The sequence below is a fragment of the Daucus carota genome, chromosome 2 (genome assembly GCF_001625215.2).
Source record: "Daucus carota subsp. sativus chromosome 2, DH1 v3.0, whole genome shotgun sequence".
NCBI classification, from domain to species: domain Eukaryota; kingdom Viridiplantae; phylum Streptophyta; class Magnoliopsida; order Apiales; family Apiaceae; genus Daucus; species Daucus carota.
The window spans coordinates 40,592,561-40,613,959 of NC_030382.2; the positions used below are offsets into that span (position 1 = coordinate 40,592,561).

The 21,399-nt window shown below is 33.0% G+C and overlaps 4 protein-coding genes across 7 annotated transcripts; 1 reads left to right on the forward strand and 3 right to left on the reverse strand.

Moving 5' to 3' along the window:
* The first annotated feature begins 217 nt into the window (after positions 1-217).
* Positions 218-9,849, forward strand: LOC108209105 (ribonuclease H2 subunit A-like). 4 transcript variants are annotated; one of them, XR_010288918.1, is made up of 10 exons: positions 218-434; positions 524-595; positions 3,498-3,621; positions 3,699-3,786; positions 4,509-4,646; positions 4,732-4,819; positions 4,910-5,030; positions 5,476-5,661; positions 7,991-8,040; positions 9,427-9,849. XR_010288918.1 is itself a non-coding variant. In XM_064087524.1 (9 exons), exons 1-8 carry the CDS (start codon positions 350-352, stop codon positions 5,651-5,653), a joined length of 894 nt encoding a protein of 297 aa, XP_063943594.1. In that variant the 5' UTR covers positions 218-349; the 3' UTR covers positions 5,654-5,661; positions 9,427-9,841. The 4 variants fall into 4 exon arrangements, 3 of the variants coding, with proteins under 3 accessions (XP_063943594.1, XP_063943593.1, XP_063943592.1); XM_064087524.1 differs by lacking the exon at positions 7,991-8,040 and having other exon boundaries at positions 9,427-9,841; XM_064087523.1 differs by lacking the exon at positions 9,427-9,849 and having other exon boundaries at positions 7,991-8,170.
* On the reverse strand, positions 6,350-7,878 carry LOC108207576 (UDP-glucosyltransferase 29). Its single transcript, XM_017378011.2, has one exon. It carries the CDS (start codon positions 7,811-7,813, stop codon positions 6,404-6,406), a length of 1,410 nt encoding a protein of 469 aa, XP_017233500.2. The 5' UTR covers positions 7,814-7,878; the 3' UTR covers positions 6,350-6,403.
* A 2,086-nt stretch (positions 9,850-11,935) lies between the features above and the next one.
* On the reverse strand, positions 11,936-12,460 carry LOC108207579 (AT-hook motif nuclear-localized protein 28). Its single transcript, XM_017378013.1, has one exon. The coding sequence runs from the start codon at positions 12,458-12,460 to the stop codon at positions 11,936-11,938; it is 525 nt and encodes a 174-aa protein (XP_017233502.1).
* A 4,747-nt stretch (positions 12,461-17,207) lies between these two features.
* LOC108206696 (cytochrome P450 77A3) lies at positions 17,208-18,970 on the reverse strand. The gene has a single exon (XM_017377078.2). It carries the CDS (start codon positions 18,874-18,876, stop codon positions 17,374-17,376), a length of 1,503 nt encoding a protein of 500 aa, XP_017232567.2. The 5' UTR covers positions 18,877-18,970; the 3' UTR covers positions 17,208-17,373.
* Between the last annotated feature and the right edge of the window lie 2,429 nt (positions 18,971-21,399).

Genomic DNA, 21,399 nt, shown 5'->3' on the forward strand with positions numbered 1-21,399 from the left:
GTATGTACAAACACTAGAGACGCATCAGTAAAATGCGTGTAGGAGATACACATCCGGAACATGCGAGTACTTGAGGTTATTTTCGTTACATATTTCGAAATTAGTTATTTTGATCCATATTTTTGAAACAGCGTTAAATTGGACTTTCACCCATATTATATAGACCCAGCTATTATAATAAAAACCAAACACTTGTGCATAAATATTTATGAATGAGTTATATTTTTCCTTTTCAATAATCTATTTTCTCCACCTTAATGATAAATTTCAGCATCACAATACCGCGCTTATTGCCATCAACATTCAGTACCTCCATCGCAGCTGAGTCTCTTCTTCTCCCCTGCTTAAAATGGAAGCTGAAAGTGTTCTCCCCAAATGGGGTTCTGAGCCTTGCATTATGGGAATCGATGAAGCTGGTCGCGGCCCTGTTTTAGGTACTTCTTGTCTCTGTATCTATACATCTACACATTCATTTTGCATTCTTCTCTTTGTTAAAAGGCTGAGTTGTCTTAATTGCTTTCAGGGCCAATGGTGTATGGGTGCTTGTATTGTCCACTTTCTTATGAGAACACCTTGGCCTCACTTGATTTTGCAGGTTTCATTTTCTTGGTCTCAGTTTGAATTAATCAAATGTGTGTTATATGCTTGTAATGTCGATTTCGATATTTTTTTTGGGATTAGTTTTAAAAGGAAGTTGTTATTGTGGTATACATTTGGATTGGTCTAATTTGGGTCGAGGTCAGATGATGAGTTTTCCCCAAAATTTGGGAATATGTACTGAAATTATTTGGTGGTTATATCGGGTCGGTCGCTGGTGGTACTTGGATATCTTTGTTTATTTCACCCTTAAACAACTAATTGACTGATTGTATTTTCTTTGTCTGGTCCTGTGAAAGTTGGAGTAGGATTAGAGGTAGTGATGTAGGTGAATTATATTGGTGATTTATCAAGTACTCCCTTTCATTGGCTGGGATTATGAGAAACAACAGATCAAAACAACAAAAAACTGTATATAAAGAGAAAACTTAATAACGGCAACACGATAATATGTATTAAAGATGCAAATCCTGTTCAGACATATAATTGGCTTATCAAAAATTGAAATTCAGGCAACCGATGACTGAAATGAAAGATAATATTAAAGCATTTTAACTAAAATAATGAAATTCATAATTTTAAAAGGACATAATGCAGAAAACTAAACAAGGAACAAGTAAAACATAGCCAATGTAGCATTATGAGTCTAATACATTGAATTGCTACCGTAAAATGTTTCACCTTAACATGATGAATCAATGGAACCCCGCCACCTCAACAGTAAACACATGAGGATTTTGGAAAACATATGCACTCAAAACAACCTTGCCCAAGGCGACCATCCTGAATGCTGTCCCGCCAATTAACTCGCCGTTCATCCTGTCCAATGTAACATTAAAAAAGCTTGGAGTTGCTTGTGCCAAAGGAGAGAATACATAGGTACCTGAAAAATTAATCACGGCAAGATGTTCCTTATATACTCTATCTGGAGCTTGAGACAATACGTTCCTAAGAACCGCCACTGAAACCTTGCCGAATCCAGCAGTAACAGCAATACATACTTCATTTGATTTCGCAAAGTTAGCCACCCAATTGATTATATCAACTCCAGCCGGCACTTCGAGAGTAACTGGCCTCATACCCATATTTTCACCTTTGGAGTCTTCTTTTGGTCTATTTTTGGACCCACGAGGGCGACCACGAGGCTTTGCTGTACCTGCGGCACTATTGCAACTACTATTTCCGATATTGAAGTGTGGATCATTATGGTTTGGTAATGTTGGCGGAACGATATGTGGAGGGTGTACTTTCATCTCCCTCGGACGAACCATGAGACAAGTCTCGTGGAACTGACATAGAGGAAGAATTTTCAAAGTTATTCATCGTAGAGGATTCAGGTCTACTGAATAAGCTATAGGAAAGAAAGGTGGGTGGAAAAAGAGGTGGGCTAAAAATGCGTGTAATGAAGTCTTTTTTATAATTGATGAATACAGAAAATGGTGGTACCCTGGTAAATGGAAATATTCATATAATTCAATAAAATCAAATAAGATTCTTTAGATGTGAGTGTGATCCTTTCTTTGTTTTACTTTATTAGGTGCACATATGGACATATAGCTTTATTGTCAATAATACACATTGACTTATACTGTGACTAGCGCCAGTTTAAACAATTTGAATGCTGTGATTCGTTAAATATTAACAGGTCTGAATTTCCTATTGATTGTAAAGTTTAAAATAGCTTTATTCAGTACATATACAGAAATTAATTTGTAAGGATCTTATATTTTTGTAATCAATTTGTTAAAATTATATCCTTATTTGTATGTTTATTGAGGAAATAAATTCGTCTAAACTTCTATGTCTTGATTAATATAGAATATATCAGTATATAATAGATTTGGAATATGGGAATTGATTGATGATGCTTTCTATACAATTGAAAATTTTAGTACTCACAATTCTCGTCTTCCCTTTTAGTATATGTGTTATGGCTGATAAAAATGTGAGGCCATTCCCTACATAGTTGAAAATCTGCTCAGAAAGCGGATAACCAGAGAATTACGATTCCGACTGAGTTGAACAGTTGTGATGATCTCACCACTAATGTTATCTAAAAGCAATAAATTTTTACATTTCTTCTTTCTGACAAGACTCTGCAGTTTCTAGAAAACATTCATTATTATTTTAGCCTCGTCGACAAGACGGCATTGCTGGCTCAAGATGTGGTCTGGTGTGACAGCCATTGATCATTTAGGGTTTGTGTCTTGTATTCCGGATAAAACTCCATTGTTTCCTTGGGACATAATTAAACAATATGACTTTGTAAGAATAAAATTAATTGAAAATGATCGTAAACGTTCAGCTAGAACTAAAAAGGCGACTCCTGGTTGACAGATCCGTTGCATCATTTGTCGGTGTTGGGTTTTCTATTATATACTTAAAATTTCATCTCTCATTCAGGTTTGTGGTTTATCAGTCTCCTTGTTGTGATAATAGAAATAGGGTGTTCTGTATAGGTAGATGTACATGGCTTTAAATTTGTGACTTTCTCTTTACTGAATGTTACCTTCCTGTATTTATTAGAGACGAGCATTATATTGACATTAATATAGTCAATATTTAATGGCTCAAAACCTTTTACGATAACTGGGACATGGAATAGTATTTTACTTTTATATTGGATTTCTTGGTCAGAGCCTTATGCGGTTGTCATTATAATGTGGAAATGTCTATTTTCGTTAATCAGTGATCTTGTTTCAAACCTGTGAGCAAGTATGAGATGCACACTGTATATGTATTAATATATATATATATATATATATAATATATATATTATACTGTTTTTAGTCACTCTTGTATTGTTTTTTAAGCCCCAAAAATAGTAACTTACAAGACACTGAATATTGCATATACACAGTAGACACCTTTCTTATCTATACCGGTCTCTTTTGATTAAGATTCAAAGACTTTGAAAGAAGAGAAGAGGGAAGAGCTATTTGAAAATTTGAAGGCAGATGAAAGCATTGGGTGGGCAGTTGATGTAATCGATCCGTGGGAACTTTCAGCTAAAATGCTGAAGAAGTGAGTAGAGAATTTCCGCTATATCTATCGTTCTGTAACAGATTTCAAAAACAGTTTCTCATTACATTTCATGACAGAAATAAGATCAACCTCAATGAGATATCACATAATTCTGCAATTGGTCTCGTTAGGAGGGCACTAAATACTGGAGTCCTTCTTACAGAGGTATAAATCTACTACTTTTTCATTCCATGGCTTCCATAAAAAAGTTGAAAACATGACTACTCATGTTTGGAGTGTCCTTGCAACTGACATAACTAACAAAAGAGCTAATACCAAACGTCCATAATTGACTGATTTTGCCTATTTCATAGTTAAGCTCGAACATATCATTTAACATTCTACAACATCCAGTTCACATGATGGATCTTCATTTTCAAATCTAAAATGAAAGGCCAATCAACACAGTTTATTTTATTTATTTATATCAAGTCATCTATTTGGCCATACATGTTTTTGAGGGCAGTTATCTAAGTGAGAAATCTTGAAAAATGTTTCTATGCGGAATGAAAGAGTGGTAGGTATAAACAAAATATCCTGTTTGAAAGATTTAGAACTGCTGAAGGACTACCAAAGTAATATTTCCTGTTATTAAATTTTATATGCCATAGTATCTGTTATTCTGTTGTGTACTGAAATTTTAATAGCTGTTCCCCACACACACACATATATATATGACAAATATTTAACAGCAAAGCATTTGAATAATAACAGATCCGTAGTTCTATCATTTACAGCAAAGCATCAAATTAGTGATGGTAGAATCTATTACATTTTTCTGTTTTATTTTAATTTCTAATCTGGGTTAAAGATGTCTATGGGCTATTCGTTCTTCACAATATGCCAACATGATAAAGCAAAATTACCGAAGCGTTGAAGTGTTTCAGGTTTATGTGGATACTGTCGGAGATCCTGAGAAGTACCGGACCAAACTGAGTGATATATTTCCATCTATAAAATTTGTGGTTGCAAAAAAAGCCGATAGCCTCTATCCAGTTGTTAGTGGTGCAAGTATTGTTGCAAAGGTCTGGGTTCTCTAATATTTGAAAATTTGTAAGTCGTGTTTTAGTGTCTGATTATTGGTAATGCAACAATATTTCTGCTTATTAGGTCACGAGAGATCGAGCATTACGGAATTGGGTGTTTGATGAAAGCGCTGAAAACATGCAGAGGAACTTTGGATCTGGATACCCTGGTGGTACGACATTGCAACTTTTACAGTTATGATTATTTTGTCAAATTTGTAAATTTCTTCATGACTAATGTTTAAGAAATATCATGCATTTAGACCCTCAAACAAAAGTCTGGTTGGAGCATCATAAACATACTGTATTTGGGTTTCCAACATTAGTGCGCTTCAGCTGGGGTACATGCAATTCCTATTTTAAAGATGGAATCGAGGTGTTGTGGTAAGCTGTTTATGTAAACTATGTAAAAAAAAATTTATTTATATATAATCTTGTTTGGACCAGACATTCCAAATCTTTGCTATATTTTTAAAATTGTTGCTTGAATGCTTGTTGATGTACCATATCTACAAGACATGAACCTCCTAACTGTTGCATGAACTGGACAGCTTTAGATATATCTTCTGTAATTAGCAGTTGTAGAGTTATATATATATTTATTGGAATACCAATCTCATGATACTTTTGCAATTTATCTATCCTATTTTGTGGTTATTGGTGTTTTAGAGGTTTAGATAATTAGCCCCTTCATAATATTTGAAACTGATGAAACGACGTATTATCTGAGACTCTGACTCTCTGAGTTATCCCCAACTTAAAAGGTAAATGTAGACATGTCACATGAGTATTTGGATACTAATTTTAATCATATTTTTTACGTTCATAGGGAAGCAGATGCAACAGATGAAGACGATTCCTCTGTGAAGACTCGAAAGAAGCAACTGAAACTGAGCAGTGTTGGTTTTACTGGTATGAAGAGGAGCAGTGAAGAAATTGAATCAAGTGGTAAAGGGCGCTGCAAGTTTTTCCAAGCACGGAAACTTGAACAACTTTCTAAGTTTTGAGAATCAAGGTTAAACATATAACTTATTAATTCAAATACTCATTTTAAACATTTTTAGTTAGATATTTGTCCGGTTTGTTGTGATTTAGATACAGATATTGAGTTATGCTGATATTTATCTTACTGCAAATCAGAAATGAGTTTTATTATCATAGTTGGTGTAATTTATACCATATATCCATAAAATGTTCTCTTGAGTACACCAGGCACCTGCTTCCATCTGTATTGCTTAAGATATCACCATGCATGCACATGATTTACTGAATCTGTGATCCCCACATTCTTACTTGGTTGCGATGTTAGGATTCAGTTGGAGCATGGTACTTATATTATCACAAGACTGAGTTTTGTAAATTAATCTTTACTTTAAGAGCTAGTTTTTAGGAGCACGTCAATTGGTTGCTGTGTGTATTGTTTATCTAAGGCCGAATATGTGAGACCTAGTCTTTAGGAGCTAGTTGGGTGCCTTACACCTTTGGTGTGTTTAATGTCTATGTGCCTGTTACTTCTGTTTGTGTGGTCAATACTCAATAGGTGAAAAGTTTAACTATGTCTGAACTTTTGCTTGCTGCATTTTGAACTAAATGATAGAACTGGAAAAATTCTGAATGTAGAAGACCAAACGGAAAGGATGAGCAAGGTAAATAGACTGATGATTTCTGTCATTAGTAACTGTAAGCCAACACCAGCTAATGAAACATATTACTAAGACAAATGTTATGATTTGATGACAGCATACGTAACATCTAATTCATCTTCCCAAATTCTTGACTATCTTTTGAACTACTATTACATTGTGGAAGATGTAACTTTGTCTTTCTTCTCCTTGCAAAAGTTTACGAGCTCCCCCAACAACTTCGTCTATTTCTTTTTCGCCCTTTTCTCTAATCATCTCACGCATTTCCTTTGCTTTCCTCCTTACAGTCTCCCCACTTTTCTCTATTACAACGTTTCTTATCACTTTTGAAATCTCTTCTCTCTTAAACCTGACATCCTCATCTCTCTCAACCTCTTGTCCAACTCCTACCTCCTTCACAACTACCGTATTAAATGGCTGGTCAATATGCATAGGCATGGCTATGACCTGAACACCAAACATCATGCTCTCCATCATAGAACTCCATCCACAGTGACTAATGAACCCTCCAGTGCTCGAATGATGTAGGATTCTTGCATGTGGAGCCCATCCCTCCACAACAAGTCCTCTATCCCCAACCCGGTCCAGAAATCCTATAGGGAGTGCCTCTTCAATCTTAATGTTTTCTCCGAAAGGAAATCTGATAACCCATATGAAGTTGAGCCTGCTTAGCTCCAATCCATATGCAACCTCTTGGATTTTCCTCTTTAGGAAATACTCGCTGCCAAAGGAAACAAACACTACTGAAGACTTATCCTTTTTGTCCAGAAATTGGATTGTCTCTGTACAGTCATCACCTGTTTCTTGTAGGGATTCCTGAACAAGTGACCCAACAGGTATCGTCTTCTTTTGAGATAAATTAGATATATAATCCACGTATTTCCCTTCGATTTCTCTAGAAATCCTGAGCAGAATCACTCTGGATTTCTTGCTAGCTCCCCTTGCACGGTCTATATACTTTGCATCATCTGGGGAAGACTTGAGTCTGGCCTTCATCTTTTCAGTGAAGTACTTGTGGATGGAAATCGGAAATGGATAAGTCACTGATGAATCGCTGTACAACATTTGACGTCTAAGTGAAGAAAAAATTGCTGAGCTCAAAAGAAACTGAACTGCTGGGATATTATTAGACAAGGCAATATCAGCTGCCCAGGACTGATTATAATCATATATCAGCATATCCGGTTTAACAGATTCAAAGATCGTGAGGAAGTTAGCACTTGAGTCTGCGAATGCTGTCTTGAGGGAGCCCATGAGATGGGGCGGGAGGCCGTTGGTTGTATGATAGTGAGGAGGAAGATCAGGGGATGGGGGAAGATTGAGTTCCACCAACTGTATCGACTCTGACCATTTGCCAGTTACCTTATTCTTGACCGACTCGAGGTTGATCGGAGTAGAACAAAGAAATATATTAAAATTTCTCGTGGAGAGTTTCTTGGCGAGGTCTAGATAGGGAGATATGTGGCCATGGGCTAACCATGGTAGCATTAGAACACTAAGGTTAGAAGTATTTCTAGTAGCCATCAGAGATGATTAGTTCTCTGTGTTTCTCTTACACTAAATATAGAGGCATTGAGGTGATGCATGTGGAGAATATGTTGCTATACTATATTATTTTGTATTTTCTGTTCAGTTGGTAGTATTCAACTCTTCTACGTTCTTGATACTGAATATGTTAAAAACTAAATGCATTATGTGCAGGCAAAGGATAAAGAAGAGCTTGATGTGTACATGCAACACAGGACAACAAAGTAAGACAAATCAGTATTGTGACAGCAGTGTAAAATCTATGCATTATACTCGAATTTAATTTTATATGAAAAAATTGGTGGTTGACGGAGAGGGGATGCTTTGTAACCTGATTAAATATATTGTGGATCACGTAAATAGATAGAGATTGTTTACTCACAATGATAGGAACTGGGAGGGGAGGGAGGAGAGTGGGAAAAAAAAAGGTCGGATGAGTACTTTATTTTATGCCGTTCATACAAAACATGGATAGCATCAGAGTACTTAATTATATTTTGTAGCAATTTCAAGATGGTATCAGAGTACTTAATAATATTTTGTTGCAATTTCATAATTATATCAGAAAATATATAATACAATATATTTTTAATGGGGGTAATAACGTCCCTGGAACAGGGATAGTACTCCCAATCTAAAGAGATGAAGAGATCAGTTTGGAATTCGAGAATCGGAGGCAGTAACAGTACACGCCTTTGCTTCTGGGTGGCTTTTAGTTGGACGTTAGAAAACGAAGCATAGCAGCCGTAAAATTAGGCGGGTAAGTGTAGAAATGCAGAAGAAAAATAGAAAATTGATCCGTCTCAATCTGAAACATTGGGAAACGAATGTGTGTTAAGTGGTTGGAAGTAGGGCTGAGCAAAACCGAACCGGAACTGAAGAACCGAACCGAACTGTGAAAATTCGGTCCGGTGCGGTTCCATTTTTTCCAGAATTTCGGTCCATTTGGTTCTTCGGTCCGGTCCGAATTAAAGTTCGGTCCGGTTATTTCAGAACAATTTTGGTCCAGAACCGAAATAACCGAATTTTTATAATAATATATTAAATAAAATATATGTAATATGTTTATTTGTTAGATTAGACTCCCTGCTTCCTTCGTATACGCACTCCGCAGCCAACATAAACCCTAGTCCCAACTCCAAACACAGAATCAAGCGTCGCTATTTCCAGATTCGCAATCCAATCCAAGAATCAAATCCAATCCAAGGTTCACTTCAAGAATCGGAGATTCAATTTTCAGAATCGGAGATTCATCATTCAAGTTTAAGGAATCAAATCGAAAGTTCGTTGATAAATCTCATCTCAATCTCAACTTGTTACGCGCGCACTAGATTGCTAGGTTATCTTATGCTTTTAATATTTTTCTTAATTGAGCTAGGTTTTCTGTGAATTGCGATTTTGTGATCTATAACTAGGTTTTAGTTTCCTTATTATCTTATCCAGAGCTTGTAAATTGATAGATTTAGGTTTGCTGTGAATTTATGCGGCCCGTAGTCCTGTACTTAATTTAATAACTCTAGCTTCTTTATAAAATAGTAGGCAGTAGCTTAGTAGCTATAGTAGGCAGCTTAATTGATGCAGCTTAATGACTGGTTTCAATTCTTTTTCAGTTGTAATTTTGAGCAATGGCACAACGAGACTCACAAGACAAAGACATCGGTATGGGGGATTCTAATGATGCTCAAACTCAAACTTAAGCAAGCTCAAAGAAAAAAAAGAAAGACCATGAAAGAGAGGTCGGAAGTATGGGATCATTTCACCAAGTTCACGGATGCGAAAGGGTGTTTAAGAGCTAAGTGCAACTATTCTGAAAAGGTATATTATTCCGATCCTAGTACAAATGGCACTAGTGCACTTTCAAAGCATCTTAAATCTTGTAAGAAACTCCCTCTTAGTGGTGAATCGAAACAAACACAATCGTCTTTGCATTCGGTAGGAGGAAACGAGTGCATTTTTAAAAAGCGGCATTTTGATCAAAAAACATCTAGACATAAGTTAGCCGCCATGATCATTATAGATGAACTTCCATTTAGATTTGTTGAGGGTGAGGGGTTTAAGGACTTTATGAACACCACTCAACCTCTTTTTAAGATGCCATCTCGTTTATAGTTGCACGAGATTGTTACCAAATCTATTTGGATAAAAAGAAAAAGTTGACCACATATTTTAAGTTGTCGGGTCAAAGAGTTTGTATTACCACAGATACTTGGACTTCAATTCAAAAGATTAATTATATGTGCATCACGGCACATTACATTGATCAAAATTGGATGTTGCACAAGAAAATAATTAACTTTTGGCCAATAGAGAGTCATAAAGGTGAGCTTTTAGTTAGGGATCTTGATATGTATTTTGACAGAATGGGGTTCGGTTCGGTTCTGGACCGAACCGACCGAATGCTCAGTCCTAGTTGGAAGAAGTCTAGTGCGGTCATCTGGGCTTATCCTCGATGGACTAGCGGATAGCCAATTGGAGCACGGTGGACTGAATTAGTTTTATTTGTACAAACTTAATGGTAGGCCTGTAAATGGATCGATATCCGGTCCGATCCGATCCGTGGTTAAATAAATGGATATGGATCCTTATTAAAAAAATCCGATCTGCTAATAATCCGGTCCGATAATAATCCACTTAACACCTCCTCAATCACATGATCTTTATTTAAGACATATTTATTGATTTTAATCCTTATTAATATAGTAGATAATAATTTGCTTCTCCAAAAGTATTAAACTTATTTATTATTTTTATATTTACTTGATACATTATATGTTGAAGGTTTTATATGAACAACCAACAAAGTTTTTTAATTGTATTTTTATTAATAACATAAAACTGCAGACTTTACTTTACTTATTTATTAGTTTTTTTTGTGCTTGTTACAATTCATTAATTAATATAGCTAGAGAATATCACTTTTTTTAGTGGAGGTTAAAACATTGTCCACGGTGGAAAAATATATTTCATAATTTTTAGTGGATCGGACCTCCGATTCCGATTATCCACGATCCGAATGGACCGGATATCGATTGACTTGTAAAATATCCGAATCCTGATCTGATCCGATTTGAATCCGATAAAATTAAATGGATTAGGATATGGATTTAGTTAGATCCGATCCAAATCCGATCCATTTACAGGCCTACTTAATGGGCAAATAGCTGTATTGCAAGTCTCACACAAATCAAGAATCGGACCAAATCGGTTGAGTCACCTATTCAGGATTAATTGAAAATCGGGGATTAATCCGATTGAAAATTGGATGTATTTTAATATTAAAATATTATTTAATATTAGTTATTTATTAACAAATATATATTTATTATATCACGAGTTCTTTAATTGGATCATAAATAAAGTGGTATAATATTTTAATTTTAATAAATTATCCTATATACTTCGATTGAGTAAAACTTAATAAAGATTAATCGGATTTCAAAAATCGAATCGGTCGGTCACATTGTTGGGGATTAATCGGGGATTTTTAGAACACAAAATTTGTATGGTTAGTTTTTGTATTTTAAATATATATAGCAAATTTTTAATTAAAAAAAGCTATTCTAAGAAACTTTTTGAAAATGAAATTTTTGATTTCACATAATTATTTCATTCAGTTAATTATCAAATATTAATTTTAAATAATTTATATAATCAAAAATTTAATCCAGAACTCAAATGTTTTCCCAAATCTCTTGCTTCTAAAATTTTTGTCTATATATTAAACTTCAGAATGGACTTCTAATTTTTGTTAAGCCCGATCCAGCATTCTACCTATAGTTAAAACAAAGAACAAATTTTAAAGGGATGTATTTAATTGATATTTTAAAAAAAATTCATTCATTATATCCGAGAATATTCAATTGGTATTGTTTAATTGATAATTCAAAGAACAAAAAATTTAAACAACAAAAAATGTATATAAAATAAAACTTAATAACTACAAAACCATAATATATATTAAAGATGCAAATCTTGTTTGTAGTTCACACCCATAATTTGCTTGTCCAAAAATTGATATAACAGATGACTGAAATGATCAAAGCATTATAAAAATAAAAACAATGGAATTCATAAGTATTAAAAAAATTGTTTCACCATAGTCTAGGTAAACATGATAAATCAATGGAACTCCGCAGCCTCAGTAGCAAACACATGAGAATTTCTGAAAACATACGCACTCAAAACAACCTTGCCCATGGTGACCATCCTGAATGCTTCCCCGCCAATTAACTGGCCATTCACCCTGCTCAGTGCAGCGTTAAAAAAGCTTTGAGTTGTTTGTGCCAAAGGAGAGAATACGTATGTACCTGAAAAATTATCCACGGCAAGATACTCCTTATATTCTCTGTGTGGAGTTTGAGACAATACGTTCGCAAAAACCGCTAGTGAAACGACGCCGAATCCAGCAGTAACAGTGATACATACTTGATTTGATTTGGCAAAGTTAGCTACCCAATTGATTATATCAACTCCAGCCGGCACTTCGAGAGTAACAGGCTTGATAGCCATATTTTCTCGTTTGGGCTCTTGTTTGGGTCTATTTTTGGACCCACGAGGACGTCCACGAGGCTTGGATGGACCTTTCTTGGACGAGCCTTGAGACAAATCTCGGAGAAGAGAGGAAGAATTTCCAGAGGTATTCATGGGAGAGGGTCTAGGTATAAGGAAGAAAGGTGGGTGGAGAAAGAGGTGTGCTAAAAGTGCTCGCAAAAAAGTCCTTTTATAATTGATGAGTACATAAAATGGTGGTATCGTGATGAATAGAGAGATATTACAATTCAATAAAAATTAAATAAGATTTTTTGGATATGAGTGTGATCTTATTTATTTCTCTTTTCTTTATTACGAAAATCTGTATCCTTGAATATATCAGTATTTAATAGATGGGTCCAGGTCCACAACATATGTATGTTGTGGAGCTGTTAAAAAACATACTGATTTCTGGCCGTTGGATGCATATCCAGCGGCCAGGATTAAAACAAAATTTTAATATGTCCAGCGCTTTTTTAGCGCTGGACGAGGAAAATCCTGTCCAGCGTTAAAAAAGCGCTGTATGTGGGAAAAATTAGTTTTTCCCGTCCAGCGCTAAAAAACCCCTGGACATATTAAGATTTTGTTTTAATCCTGGCCACCGGATATGCATCCAACGGCTAGGAAGCTGTATGTTTTTTTACAGCTCCACATCATATATATGCTGTGGACCCTTGATAGATTTGGAATGTGAGAATTGATTGATGATGTTTTGTGTAAGTTAAAAAAATTAGGGTGTATTTGATTTAGGTGGTAAAAGAATTTTTTTTTCATTCATGAAATTCGAGGATATTCAATTGGAATTATTTGAAATTTATTATAATCTCATATTATTCAATTAGGATTTTAAAGATGTTATAAAATCTGGTGGTATTCCTGAATTTTAAATTATGCTTAAAAATCCGATGATATTCAATTGAGATTGTTTATAATCTATTAAAATCGGATGGTATTTAAATGTTGATGGATATTGGATTTTGTGTGATTTTTTAGTGTATGTTAAGTTTTCCGAAATACTACCAAAATTTATGAGATTTTGAAGCATTCGATTGGGATTTTAATGGAATGTTTTTACTTTATGGATCGAATTTGATTTTCATTTTGTGTGAATTCTTGATAAAATGTCGCGGAGTTGATATAGTTTTTTTTATGATTTAAGCACAATTCGAAATCTCAATGATTTTGATGAGGTTTCAAAAAACTTAAAATAGCCCGAATAATCCCACAAAATCCATCATTTTATCAAGTCCAAAAAAATCCATCACGATTTGAATATCATCATATTTTAATGGATTTTAAACAATCCTAACTGAATATTACCAGATTTTGTATTATAATTTAAAATCTCAATTGAATATTCAAGATTCTGATATATTTTTTAAAATCCGAATCGAATACCTTCGCAATTCATAAATAAAAATAAAAAATATTTTAAAATCTCACTTAAATAGACCTTTAGTATGGAAGATTCTCTTTTTCTCAAGTATCGGTATATTTGTTATGATAGTTAAAAAAGTGAGATTTTCTCCACAGTTGAAAATCAAGATGGGGCCTATTTTGTAGGTAAGCCCTGGCATATCATTGGGTTTTTTCGTAACCGCCTAAACTTCTGAAAATTTTTACAAAAATATTGTTGTCAACTTTCAATATTTTTAATAAGAGATTTTCTTTTATAAATAATTTATAAAAATGCAACTTGCAACTTCCGCAACCTCATTTGCACACGCATTTTGCAACCGTTGCAAATAGTTGCAAATGAGAAATTCATTTGCAATTTATGCAACAGATACGACTTGCAACTTCTGTAACCTCGTTTGCGACACCATTTTGCAACAGTTGCGAATGAGAAATTTCATTGCAATTTATGCAACCTCATTTGTAACTGTTGTTGTAAAAGTTGGAAGCCGTATTTTTATAAATAATTGGTAGAAGTTATAATTTATAAAAATTCAACTTGACAAATTTTTTGTAAATAATTTATAGAAAGTTGATATTTTTATGAATATTCCCATATCGTTTAACATTCCGTTTAGCATTCTACAATCTACACCATCCGGTTCACATGGTGAATCGTCATTTTCAAAAACAAACGAAAAGCATATCAACACAATTTATTAACATTTTGTTTATTTTAAATCATCTATTTGGTCTTAAAGCTTTTTCGGGGATATTATATTATAATGATTTGGATTTTATGCAATTATTTGTATTTTACTTTAGTTGTCTTAAAAATTATTTGTTTATTTTAGTTTAGATTGATGGGTTTATTTAATTATTTTTAAAATGTTAGATTCAGAATTAAGAAGTATTATGTGATGATTTGGGTTTCTTTTCAAGTAAAATATATTATAATTAAAAAGACTTATTATTTATATATTTTTAAAAAAAATAAAGAGGAGAGTAATTCAAAAATGACAAAAAATATGTGACTAAATCAAAATTTTACTCCCTCCGTCCCACAATACATGTCTCTTTTGAAAAAAATTCGCATATTAAGTACTCTCTCTGTTTTGTTTTACAGGTCATTTTAGAAAATGTTGTTTGTTCATAAATATAGATCGTTCTCATTTTTTAAGAATAATTAGGTTGTCTAATGATTTTTTTTACCCTTATTTAATATTATGAGTCAAGAGAAGAATGAGGGAGGAGAGATATTAAATGGGGGCAGAGATGGAAAAGAAAGGGATAATTAAAGCTTTTTTATGTAATAATGAACTTTTTTAATCTGTGTGAAAAAATCTTAAACAACCTATAAAACAAAACAGAGGCAGTAGTCATTAATTAGATATTATTTTCTCACTTGTACCCCTTACAAATGCATGAATGTAGACTTTTATTCAACCCTCATTAGTTGTTATAATACAACTTTCAAGAAGGGTAATTTTGGAATATTGCCCATATTAATGCATTGGAAACTAAAAGTGTACAAATATTATGAGATAAAAATTTCTTCCAAAAGAGACATGTGTGAGACGGGGGGAATAGTATTATATGCATGTTTGGCAGATACTCCCTCTGCTTGTGATTAGTTGAAGTTTAAGGTTAATGCACAGTTATTAAGAAATCAAGTTCTTGCTCCTCATATGCATTTATGATTATACTTAATTTCATTTTTCTCCTTGGTTGAATGGTGTAAAATGAAGAAAGAAAAAAAATCAAAGATGGTACTCCCTCCGTCCCATTTTAACTGCTTTTGATTTTTTTACACGTATTTTAAGATGTTAAAAAAATCATATCTAAACATAGTTATTCTTTATAAAATTTATATCAAATTAAAGTTTGGAATCTAAACTTTTATTTGATATAAGAATTGAACTTTTTTATTGAGTGTAGCTATTGTTTTTTTACGCCTCAATATACGTGTTAAAAAGTCAAACATCAGTTAAAATGGGACAGAGGGAGTATTTTAAGTCAACACAATCATTTATATCACTTTATAACGTGAGAACGTCAATTATATGATCACAATATTCAAATTCTAAAATGACAACTACTCCTTCTATTTTGAAATATAAGTCGTTTGACTTTTTTGCACTTATTTATAAGTCCTTTGACCGCATGTTAAAAATCATTATTTTTGAAATTTTATTTTTTTGAATAAAAATATATGATTGATATTATTATTCCAAAAACGAAAATTTCAAAAATAATGATTTTAAGCATGCGGTCAAAAGACTTAAAATTACGTGCAAAAAAGTCAAACGACCTATATTTCAAAACAGAGGGAATATATATTTTTGATTTATTTTTTTTTACTGAAACAGTTTTTGATTTAGTTTTGTTACCTACAAATTACAATGTCAAAGTGTACACGTATTACTCTAGTTGTTTGGAAAATTAATTATTTGCTGTGTCCCTCTGGACGTTGCATTAATCAAAACAAAATTAATTATAACCTCGGATTGTGCCCATACCCTTCAATTCATAATGTTCCACCATTACTTCTTAATCAAGGTCTTCTTAGTACAGCAACATCAAAAGAGAAGATCGGAACCATCATTGATTAACATTAATGATTCAGCAAACGGAAGTAGAGGCAATTGAAATTGGCTTCATCGAGCATGTGTTGCGATTCAGAGTTTCTGGAAATTTCGGTGGCTCGTTAATTCCATGACATATATGCACACACACAAATTAAAACGACAGGACAACATACAATTGATTGCAGTTCACTTTTGTTTCCACCCCACTAGATATTTTGATTTCTCTTTTCATTATTCATTTTTCATTTTTATACATAATCTATTTCAGAAATTATTATAAACATATGTATGCGCATTTTTGAAAATCAAAATTAAAATTTAATTTAACTTTTATAAATTAAAAATAATTTTGAAATAATATAGAAGTCAAGGTGTTTAAAAAATAATAATATTTTTAAATAATAAATTATAAGAATAAATAATATTATATTAATATAAACATCATTAAATTTTTTTCAAATTATGTAACATTTGAAAAATTAGATATTCAAACAACCATATAACTTGTCATTTCGTTTCCGAATCAAAATCAAGCAAATAATAAAATTCAGCATCATTCATTTCCTTTATTTTCGTTTTCCTTTCAGAATTTCATTCCGTTTATGTGGATCTAACTAAACAGTCCCTAAGAGTAGTGCTCCGAAATTTTCTCAAATGAGCTTGAGAGAATTTTAATCTAAATATTTTTATGTGTATACAGAAATCCTATTATTATTAACACTATTATTATTAACATGAGTGGAACCGATTTGAACCTATTATGATTTGGAACAAAAATTGGGGAATAATGGTCGAGACCCAATCAACAATCAAGCTTAAAAAAAACAGAGAGAGAACAATCAACAAGACCCAATCATAAAGATTTCAGAGAAACAACCTTTGAAATAAATGTAACTGGTGCAATTTATTTATTCAAATAATTCCAATCATGGATCTGCATCATATGGTCATCAAGAAATTACAAACTTGAACAATAGTTTCAGGAATATACTATGTGTCTGGTATAAATGTAATTAAAATGCACCATGCTATGTGAAATGGCACTCAGACTCTAGGCTTGATCATGGCCCTCAGAGGATTCTTCATCACAACAGTGAATTCCAACTTTTCACTGAAATCTACCTTGTTATTCTCCGGATATGCACTCCATTCGAATTCTTGAACAAGCCTTGCTATCATCAGATTTAGGTGAATTGTTGCCATGCTTGCTCCGGGACAGATTCTCCTCCCCACGCTGAACGGCATCATTTTCACCCCGGTCACACCAGTAATGTCCGCGTCCTCGCCACCAATAAGAAATCGGTCCGGGTTGAATTTTTCGGGATCGGACCAGATTTTTGGATCATTCCCGATTGGTGGAGTGAAAAATTCAACAGTAGTTCCCAAGGGAATGTCGTAGCCTGCTAGCTTTGAGGGCTCAGTAACAGCATGACTTAAAACAAAATATGTGGGAGGGTGTTTCCTTAGTAATTCCTTTGTCACGGCATTTAGATAGGGCATTTTTTCTATATCCTTTTCGTCAATTTTCTTGTTCTTGCCCACGGTCTTCACAATTTCGTCGTACAGCTTTGATTGAACATTTGGATTGTCAATAAATCGAGCTATGGCCCACTCCAGAGCGGTGGCTGTAGTGTCGGTCCCGCCATTCAGAAATTCTGAACAGAGCGTTACGATTTCAGTGTCATTTAGACCTGCTTTTCGACCTTCAATCTCTAAGTCAAAAAGCGTGTCTAAATAAGAAAAAGAAATCACTGAATCGTCACGCGTTGATCTTCGTCGTTTGACTAAAGGAATCAGAGTTTCCAATTGTTCCTTTCGTACCTCAATTGCTTTTTTCTTTTGTTTCGAGAAAAATATTCCCAAAACGGGTAAAAAATCATCCACTCTCGGTTCAAGTGTATTTAATACCTTTTTCATCATATGATCAACCCGTTCGTTTGTTTCCTCATCCAAATCGTTGCCGAAACACATAGCTAAAAGTATGCAAAAAAATGCAAATCGCACATTTTTCAGCACCCAGACGACGCCATTATTCGCATCCGCTTCCGACTTCAAACGATTAATAAGCCTGTCCATCGCGCTCATCCTCAAATTATGAAACTCCCTGATTCGACTCGAACTAAGCATATTCTGAACCAAATTCCGCCTCAATGATCTCCAAACCGGACCATACGACGAAGAATTAACCGTAAACTTGTTGCAACTAAATATAGTCCGGGTCGGATTCTCATCGGGTCGGGTTGCAAAAACCTGACCCTTCTCAATCAAAGCCTCGTAAGCCAAATCCGCACTTGTTATAATTATCATAGTCCTGGTCCCCATCTTTAAAGTAAAAATGGGACCATAGTCCGGAACCAAGTCTCTCACAAACTCGAAAAACTGCTTCCCTGAACGCGCCGCCTGGAAAAGATTGCCAACCAGCGGCCAACCCGGTGGTCCTGGTGGAAGATTCGGCTTCTTCGACACGAATTTACGTGCAAAAACCAACATGAGCCCTGGCAAAACAATTAGGGCCAAAGCTGTGAACATGGAGTTGTAGATATCCATTTTTGTTGATAAAAAAGATGCAAATAATTATAATATTTGTGTATGCGAGGTTGTTTACAGAGCAAGACGATGCAAAGTTGATGAGGTGATACAGGGTATTGGGGGGCTTATATATACAAACAAGAGTATAAATTAATAGATGGATATCATTAAAGAGTCTACCAAAACTTTCAACAACAAACGAGGCGGTAGTTTTATTAATTTATAGCTATTTATTTGCATAGCAATGGGATTCCATACAGCTGCACAATGTGTCCTTGTATAAACATAAAAACAACGTAGTACTACATGCAATCACTGAATGACCAACTGCTCAATTAATTAATGGTAGTATCCCTTTGTTAAGGTTATTTCGACAGAATTAAATTAGTGATGAAATTATAGTTATTAATTTAAATACACAATAACACACAATATATATTTTTTTTAAACCAACACACAAATATATTAGAAAATTAAACACGTTAAAAATTGATATTTTTAGGATAAATTCCAGTTAAAATGTATATAACGTGTGTCGGTTTCTTTTCTTTACTAGTTACTAGTAAATATATGAAATTATAATCCAACGAATATCTAAATTAGTAGGATATCTACAGTACATTTGATATGAGATATACATGGACCCCACTCGTACGTATGTATTCAGTGTTAGTTGAATCACATGGAAGATATGGACCATAGAGATACGACGAATGCAGCTGTTTGGCTTACCAGCGAACTAAATGAGTACCTCTGTTTTTCGTTGGAAGACATTACTACCAGTTTAAGGTATATCGTATATCTGCTTTTGGAATTTGAATCTAAAGTCTTTCATTGACTTTTACTTTTACCAAAACTCAGATAATTCATACTATTTGTTAAATTTAAGAAGTAATATAATATTAGAATATTAAAAAATTTCTCGACTAGTAATTCTCAGATAAATTACGAGTATATATCTATTCCATTCCTAACTTAAATACATCTAAATATTTCTATCTCCGTCCGGCAGGAAATATATATATTGGAGGGCGGATAATCGGCACGTATTTTAATTCTCTATTCAATTATAGTATCGTAAATTATTATTGATTTTTCTCTTTTAAACAAAAATTTAATATTTAAACTTTATACAGGAAAAAAAATTAAAATATATATATATAATTTTATATTCACTTTAAAATATGTTCTGAATATTGAAAAAAAGACGGTATACAATCTAATATGACAGAGGGAGTATATGGTAAACATGTTTCTGCGAATATTTATTATTCTAATTTATTTTAAAAGACTAGAGTATAAAATTTTATTTTTACGATCCTCAAAAGAATACATTAACAAAATAATAATATTTTAATTTATTTTAATAATTTATATACAATATATAAATATATAATCATCAATATAAAAACTAATTTAATATATATAGACGGTCATTTTTTAAACTAATTTAAAATTATTTAGTGAGTTTTGTCGGTGAACATTTTTCACTAATGTATATTCGCTCCGTGATACATCCCTTTTAACTTCTGACTAATCAAATTTACTATTCTTTAATTTAAATTTATATATATTATATAATTAAAAAAGGTTTTGAATAATATATTATCGAAAAGTAAATCTAGTATTTATATATATAACTTCCTATTTTCTAAAAATAATAAATAAATTTTATTAATAGTTCGTAAAAAGGTAGCCAATTTGACTTCACCAAAACGAAAGGCACGTATAAATTACTCCCTTTGTTTTTTTATATGACGCTTTGACTTTTGACACACATTTTTAAGTGCTTTGACCGGGTAGTTAAAAATATTATTTTTTAAAATTTTTTTTCTAAATAATAATATATAATCAAAAATTTTATTAAAAAATTCAAAAAATAATATTTTTAACTATCCGATCAAAGTACTTAAAAATGTGTGCCAAAAGTCAAAACCTTATATAAAAAAAAAATAGGAGGAGCATGATAGAATCGGCAACTACGGTATGTTGAACATTGAAAGTAAATCTTCTGCGTCTAATTCAAGACAAAGAGGATGTCGGATCCTTCCAAGTTCCAACTGTATAAGAAAGTTGGTCATAAATAAGAGACAAAAAGTTGGTACAAATTGGGTGGATGGGGTGGAGTTAAAAAGTAGTAGTAAGATGTATTAGTAGGTGCTTTAAATATAAATTAAGAGGTGCATTTAAAATGAACTTTATCTAATTTATTTATTGGATCTGAATAGGTAAGAGTAATCAGTTTGGCTTTAGAAACATATATCCATATTCATGAGAGATTTATAGTAAAAACTGGCCTGATATATAATTAAGATTTAGTATTTGACTATCATTTATAAAAAAATAGTATTATTCATATTTTAAATAAATATTTTAAAATGCTCAAACTATTAATATGGATTATAAACTATTTTTATAATTGTGATTATATTTTAAACTTTGTTGATTTTGGAAACCTTCGCTAATGATGGACTATAAGGATTTAATAATTTTTTAGACTTTTATATTAGGTTGTAGAAACCTTTTTTGAATGAAAAGTAA

Bases quoted from the DNA above. Each gene is read 5' to 3' on its own strand.
- LOC108209105 (XM_064087524.1), top strand. From the start codon at position 350: ATGGAAGCTGAAAGTGTTCTCCCCAAATGGGGTTCTGAGCCTTGCATT. The intron at 435-523 runs GTACTTCTTGTC...AATTGCTTTCAG, and splicing joins TGGTCGCGGCCCTGTTTTAG to GGCCAATGGTGTATGGGTGC. The intron at 596-3,497 runs GTTTCATTTTCT...CTTTTGATTAAG, and splicing joins GGCCTCACTTGATTTTGCAG to ATTCAAAGACTTTGAAAGAA.
- LOC108207576 (XM_017378011.2), bottom strand. From the start codon at position 7,813: ATGGCTACTAGAAATACTTCTAACCTTAGTGTTCTAATGCTACCATGG.
- LOC108207579 (XM_017378013.1), bottom strand. From the start codon at position 12,460: ATGAATACCTCTGGAAATTCTTCCTCTCTTCTCCGAGATTTGTCTCAA.
- LOC108206696 (XM_017377078.2), bottom strand. From the start codon at position 18,876: ATGGATATCTACAACTCCATGTTCACAGCTTTGGCCCTAATTGTTTTG.